Genomic DNA, 6,669 nt, shown 5'->3' with positions numbered 1-6,669 from the left:
CGGGTCGAGGCCGTTTGTCCTGGAGCCTCCAGCCCACCCCCATCAACCCCATCACTGGGTGGAGGGAGGGTTTCTGCAGGAGGAAAAGCTTCGCCTTGATTGACCCGGATGCAGTGGGTGTTGTTGATGGGGAGTGGGGCAGCACGGTGTGCGTGCCCGGGGCTCTGCCCTCTGCTCCCGGCCCCTGCCCCGCAGGGATGCCCCGCCAGGGCCGTGTTTACTCAGGCCCCTCCTGACGCAGGACTCTTCCCACATGTGCAGGAGCAGCGGAAGGGAGGGCTCTGCGGCGGTTTGGCGATTGTGTTGCTGCAGTCGGTACGTTTCCCGTTTCCCGACGTCCCCGGGAGGCCGAGGAGCCGCCCTGCCCGGGCTCCCCGCCCTTCGGGGGGATGCGCTCCCACCTCTGTGGGTACCAGCGGTCCCGGGGGATGCTGCTCTGCTCCTTCACCCGCTCCCCTGCGCTCTTGCACCACTCCCGAATGCAATCACAGTATTTCTGCCCGTTTCCATGGCTCCGGGGCCGCCCCGCAGCAGCCCGAGCTCCTGGAGCGATTCCCTCCCAGGCGTTCCCCCTGCCCGGTCTCGCAGCGCCCCCGGCCGGGCGGAGCGCGCCCCGATCGGTGCCGGGAGGCCCCGGGCTGGCGGCTGCTTCGGGACCGCCGCGGCTCGGTTTGCTCCAGGGTGCGGAGCCGTCACGGTGCCAGGTCCGCCCTGCCCGGGCACACCGAGCGGGCGGGGAAGGGCCCGCCGTGGCCCTGGGGGACTGTCCCCGTGCCCGGTATGTCCCCGATCCGAGGGCCCAGACCCGCCCTCTGAGCCAGCCCCGCTCCGCCCCGCGCCCGATCCGGGCCAGGCCCGCCCCGCCGGGACCGCCCAGCGCGCGGGGCTGGGGGCGGGACGGGCCGGGAGCGGCGGAGCCCGGCCTGGCGCAGGGGCAGGAGGCGGCGATGGCGGCGCGGCGGGGACCCGGCCCTGGCCCGGGCCTGGCGCTGCCGTTCCTGCTGCCGCTGCTGCTTTGGGCGGCGGCGGCGCGGGCGGGGGACGCGCGGCAGGAGGCGGCAGTGCGGGCGCTGGCGCGGCGCCTGCTGGGCCCGCGGGCCACCGCCGTGGCGCTGTCAGTGGAGCCGGCGCTGGCGGCGGGCGGGCCCGACACGTACCGGCTGTGGTCGCCGCCCGGCGCCGCCGTGGCCGTGGCCGTGACGGGCTCCAGCGGCGTGGCGGCGGCCGCCGGCCTGTACCGCTACCTGCGCGACTCCTGCGGCTGCCACCTGTCCTGGTCCGGGGCGCAGCTCCGCCTGCCCGACCCGCTGCCGCGGCTGCGGGCCGAGATCCGCTCCGCGGCGCCCGGCAGGTAACGGGGCCGGGCCCGGCAGGTAACGGGGCCGCGAGGGGACAAGCGCCCTTATGTAACGGGGCGGGGGGCGCGGGCGGCCCGGGCGCAGCTCCGCCGCTCCCGCAGGTACCGCTACTACCAGAACGTGTGCGCCCAGAGCTACTCCTTCGTCTGGTGGGACTGGGCGCGCTGGGAGCGGGAGATCGACTGGATGGCGCTGAGCGGCATCAACCTGGCCCCGGCCTTGGCGGGGCAGGAGGCGGTGTGGCAGCGGGTGAGCACCGGGGCCGGGCGGGCGGCGGGGACCGGGGACACCGCGGCCGGCTGACCCCTGGCGCCCGCACAGGTTTACCGCAGCCTGGGGCTGAACCAGTCCGAGATCGACAAGTACTTCACAGGCCCCGCGTTCCTGGCCTGGAACCGGATGGGGAACCTCCGCCGCTGGGCCGGGCCGCTGCCGCCCGCCTGGCACCTCAAGCAGCAATACCTGCAGGTACCGGGGCGGCCCCGCCCGCCCGGGGCACGGCCCCGCCGGCCCTCCCTGCTCCTCCCGGCCGAGGCCGCGCTCACGGAGCCTCGGGGGCCCCTCGCGGGGACTCGGGGGCTCCTCCCTCCCCGCGTCCTCCCTCCTTCTCTCTCGCAGTACCGGATCGTGGAGCGGATGCGCTCGCTGGGGATGACCACGGTCCTGCCGGCCTTCGCGGGCCACGTGCCGCAGGGCGTCCTTCGGTGGGTGCAGCCCCTGCCCCGGGGGCTCTGCCCTGGGCCGTTCCCAGGGTCACACCTCGGGCAGATCGGCACCGATGGCACCTCCCACTGCGGCTTCCCCGGGAGGCTGCCTTGCCCCCGTAGGGGCACGACGGGCCTGTCCTGCCCTGCTCCTGATTCCCATCTCTGCCCTCCCATGCAGGGTCTTCCCACGGGTGAATGCCACTCGCCTGGGGCGCTGGAGCCACTTTGACTGCACCTACTCGTGTATCTACCTGCTGGACCCACAGGACCCCATGTTCCAGGTGATCGGGACCCTCTTCCTCAAGGAGCTAATCAAGGAGTTTGGCACAGACCACATCTATAGCGCTGACACCTTCAATGAGATGACCCCACTCTCCTCTGACCCTGCCTATCTCTCAAGGATCAGCAGTGCTGTCTTCAGGTCAATGACAGGAGGTGGGTTAGTGTGTGGTGCCGGCCCTGCTGTGAGGGTCCAACTGGGGTAACTGGGCTGGGGGAGGAGGCTGGGGGCCCCCATGTGAGTGCTGAGCTGCCTCCGTTGGTGGCAAATTCTCAAAGCCCCTTCTACAAGAAGCAGTTGGTGACCCCACAGCCCTGTGGGACCCCTGTGAGCCTTGCCTGGAGGGACCTCACCCTGTGCTCCTCCATCCCCAGCTGACCCTGAGGCGCTGTGGCTGATGCAGGGCTGGCTCTTCCAGCACCAGCCAGACTTCTGGCAGCCGGCACAGGTGCGAGCCCTCCTGCACGGCGTGCCCCTTGGCAGGATGATTGTTCTCGACCTCTTTGCTGAGTCCAAGCCTGTCTACCAGTGGACAGAGTCCTTCTACGGGCAGCCCTTCATCTGGTGCATGCTGCACAACTTTGGGGGTAACCATGGCCTCTTTGGCACCGTGGAGGCCATCAACCACGGCCCCTTCATGGCTCGGCGCTTCCCCAACTCCACCATGGTGGGCACAGGGCTGGTGCCTGAGGGCATCGAGCAGAATGACATGGTGTACGAGCTAATGAATGAGCTGGGCTGGCGGCAGGAGCCCCTCGACCTCCCCAGCTGGGTGACCCGCTATGCCGAGCGCCGCTACGGCGCCCCAAATGCCGCCGCAGCCAGTGCCTGGCTCTTGCTCCTTCGCAGTGTGTACAACTGCACCGGCGTCTGCGTCAACCACAACCGCAGCCCGCTGGTGCGCCGGCCCTCGCTGCACATGGACACAGAGCTCTGGTACAACGCCAGTGATGTGTACGAGGCCTGGCGCCTGCTGCTGAGCGCCAGCGCCCAGCTGGGCTCCAGCCCCACCTTCCGCTATGACCTGGTGGATGTGACGCGACAGGCGGCCCAGCAGCTGGTGAGCGACTACTACCTGACCATCCGCAGTGCATTCCAGAGCCACAACCTGTCTGAGCTGCTGACAGCTGGTGGTGTGCTGGTGTACGACCTGCTGCCTGAGCTGGACAGCCTCCTCTCCAGCCACAGCCTCTTCCTGCTTGGCCGCTGGCTGGAAAGTGCCCGTGCCGCTGCCACCAGTGACCGGGAGGCAGAGCAGTATGAGCTGAATGCCCGGAACCAGGTGACGCTCTGGGGGCCCAGTGGGAACATCCTGGACTACGCTAACAAGCAGCTGGGGGGGCTGGTGCTGGACTACTATGGCGTGCGCTGGAGCCTCTTCGTCTCTGTGCTGGTGGAAAGTCTTAACTCAGGCCGCCCCTTCCACCAGGACCAGTTCAACCAGCTTGTCTTCCAAGTGGAGAGAGGCTTCATCTACAACAAGAAGCGCTACCCAGCCGTGCCAGCTGGAGACACACTGGAGATCTCCAGGAAGCTGTTTCTCAAATACTACCCCAGTGCCCTGTGGGGCAGCCGGGCTGGGCCGGTATGACTTTGGACTGTGCCTCCAGAGCCAGCCCCAGGGAGGGAGGGCAGAGCCCTCCTGTGTCTGGGCTCCTGCAGCTCCTGGCCTGATGGCTGCATCTTGGCTGTACTAGAAGCGAGGCACAGAACCCCAGTGGCCTCCAGCCAGCCTGGACTCCCTGTTTCCCCTTAGTGGGCAGGATGTGCCCTGATGGAGGGTGGCAGACAGATGGGGGGCCTGGCAGATGGATGAGGGGAAGGCTGGGCCCCAGGGCTGTGCTCTGTGCTCAGCCCTGCCAGGCTGCCCTGTGCCTATGCCCCAGAAAGCTGGCCTGACCACTGTCCTAGCTGGAAGCTTGGGGGGACTCTGCAGAGGGACAGATGTGTCCCTGCTTGGGGGACCTGGCTGGCTGATAGGGGCAGTGATGGTGGAGAAGCAGACAGGGAGGTGGCAGTACTGTGAGGGCAGAGCAGCCCTGTATGCCAGTGCCTGCGGGGAGGGACCCAACAGCCCTGCCTCCGTTTGGTGCCTTCTGTATCATAAAAGATCGTGCAGCATATCCTGCAGCATTACTGGGGCTGTGCTCCTCAGGGTTTTTGAGGCCTTTCCCCCAGCTGGAGCTCAGGCAGAGCCCAGCTGTGGAGCAAATAAAGATACTGTTCTCCCATGTGTGTCCAACTCGTCTCCCCAGTGCAGGGGGCCGAGGAGCAGCTCGGTGCTAAGTCCACATAGCAGGAACAATGCACTGCCAGACGAGTACTGGCAGCCAAGAGTGCCTGGCACGGCACAGCACGGCTGGTTCAGATCCCCCGGGGCTGCAGCTCCCCTTGTGCTCTAGAGCCTCCCCCCACGAATCATTATCGCAGCACCTGCGTGAGCATCAAGGCACAGGGAGCCCCAGGCACACGCAGGGAGGTGGGTGGAGGGGCCTTGAGATAAGGCAGCAGACACAACACGGTGCTGTGGGGCGGGGGAACCCCTCTCCCAGCCCTCTTAAGCAATGCAGCCCCCTCGACCAGCACTGCCAGCCATGGAGAGAACTACGGTGCTGATCACGGGCTGCTCCTCGGGCATCGGCCTGGCACTCGCCGCACACCTCGCGGCAGACTCTGGTCACCGGTTCAAAGGTAAGAGACAACTCTGCCCCGGGGGTCCAGCACCCCTGGGGATCTCGGCTGGGCCAGGCAGTGCCTCATCAGGATCTAGTAAATGGACTAGAGTTGGACCAAGGGTTGGACTCGATGATCTTGGAGGTCTTTTCCAACCCAATCGATTCCATGATTCTATGATCAAGGACGAACAGTGCGTGAGGGTGGGCTGGAGGCAGCCCTGGGGGCCTGTGGGGGTGGGCTCTGTGGCCCAGCTGCCCGTGGCTGTGCTCTCTCCCCAGTTTATGCCACCATGCGCGACCTGGCCAAGAGCGAGCGGCTGCTGGAGCGCCTGGGCAGCTGCTGCCCTGACACTCTGGAGGTCCTGCAGCTCGATGTCACCGACCCACACTCGCTGGCGGCCGCTGCACAGCGGGTGCAAGGGCAGCAGCTGGATGTGTTGGGTACGACTGTTCCCAGTGTCCCCGCTGTCCCTGGGGTGGCTGGGGGGATGTTTGCAGGGTCACAACCCTCCCAGGGCACTAGGAGTAGATGCCAAATCACAGGAGGTGCCAGCAGTGCTGGGGCTGGGCTGGGATGTGCTCAGCGGGGCAGGGGGGCAGGAGATGATGGGGTTCCAAGGGCCCATCAGCAGGGAAAGCCCCCCCGTCCTCCCGTCTGGCACTTAGCAGTGTGCGGGGGCTGCAGTGCCCGGCTGACTGCACCGTGCCTGGCAGTCTGCAACGCGGGGGTGGGACTGATGGGACCCCTGGAGACCTGCTCCGACCTGGCTATGAAAACCCTCTTCGATGTGAACTTCTTTGGCGCTGTCCGCACCATCCAGGCATTTTTGCCCGCCATGAAGCGGCGCAGGGCCGGGCGGATCATCATTTCCAGCAGCATTGGGGGGCTGCAAGGTAGGACCCCTGGCACCCTGTGACGTGGGGAGCCTCGGGGAAGATCCGCCGGCGCTCAGGGTGTTGGCTCTGCCCAGGACTGCCCTTCAACGCCGTGTACTGTGCCAGCAAGTTTGCCGTGGAGGGGCTGTGCGAGAGCCTGGCCATCGTCCTGCGCCCCTTCAACATCCAGTGAGTGCCGGCGGTGCAGGGGGAGCTCAACGCCGAGACTGCCCACCGGGATGCGGGGATGCCAGGGCGGGGGTACGATGGCGTCTCATGCGCTCCCTCCCGCAGCGTGACCCTGGTGGAGTGCGGACCCGTCCACACCAGCTTCCTGGCCAACCTGCAGCGCCCGGATCCCGAGGGCAGCGAGCTGCAGGGCCTGGACGCCGAGACGCGGGGGCTGTACCGCCGGTACCTGCAGCACTGCCAGAGCCTGTTCCGCGACGCGGCCCAGGAAGTGGAGGAGGTCCTGCCGGTCAGTCCCCGCGGGACGGGGGTGGCCATGTGGCCGTGCCGCGGACGGTTCTGACATTTCTGTGGTGCCAGGTGTTCCTGGAGGCCATCGTCAGCCTCTGCCCGCCCCTGCGCTGTGCCAGCACCCAGCTCCTCGCCCCGCGCTGGCCCTTGCGGCTCGGCAGCCCCGACGGCTCCGCGTACGTCCGCGCCATGCACGACTTCGTGTTCGGTGGCAGCGAAGTCGGCGGAGACCAGCCCTGAGCGGAGCCACTGGGCCCCAGTGCCGTGCGGACCCCCGGTCCGGCACCTGCCGC

The 6,669-nt window shown here is 67.7% G+C and overlaps 2 protein-coding genes across 2 annotated transcripts; both read left to right on the top strand.

Moving 5' to 3' along the window:
- Window positions 1-894: 894 nt before the first annotated feature.
- On the top strand, window positions 895-4,570 carry NAGLU (N-acetyl-alpha-glucosaminidase). The gene is made up of 6 exons (XM_071577554.1): window positions 895-1,351; window positions 1,460-1,607; window positions 1,680-1,826; window positions 1,977-2,062; window positions 2,244-2,500; window positions 2,720-4,570. Exons 1-6 carry the CDS (start codon window positions 948-950, stop codon window positions 3,934-3,936), a joined length of 2,259 nt encoding a protein of 752 aa, XP_071433655.1. The 5' UTR covers window positions 895-947; the 3' UTR covers window positions 3,937-4,570.
- A 289-nt stretch (window positions 4,571-4,859) lies between these two features.
- HSD17B1 (hydroxysteroid 17-beta dehydrogenase 1) lies at window positions 4,860-6,616 on the top strand. The gene is made up of 6 exons (XM_071577555.1): window positions 4,860-5,036; window positions 5,300-5,461; window positions 5,735-5,914; window positions 5,992-6,085; window positions 6,191-6,374; window positions 6,446-6,616. The coding sequence occupies exons 1-6, from the start codon at window positions 4,910-4,912 to the stop codon at window positions 6,614-6,616; spliced, it is 918 nt and encodes a 305-aa protein (XP_071433656.1). The 5' UTR covers window positions 4,860-4,909.
- The last annotated feature ends 53 nt before the right edge of the window (window positions 6,617-6,669 follow it).

The sequence above is a fragment of the Pithys albifrons genome, chromosome 25 (genome assembly GCF_047495875.1).
Source record: "Pithys albifrons albifrons isolate INPA30051 chromosome 25, PitAlb_v1, whole genome shotgun sequence".
In the NCBI taxonomy this organism is placed as follows: Eukaryota; Metazoa; Chordata; class Aves; order Passeriformes; family Thamnophilidae; genus Pithys; species Pithys albifrons.
Note: the sequence above shows the minus strand (reverse complement) of the source record. Positions and strands in the feature narration are given on the sequence as shown.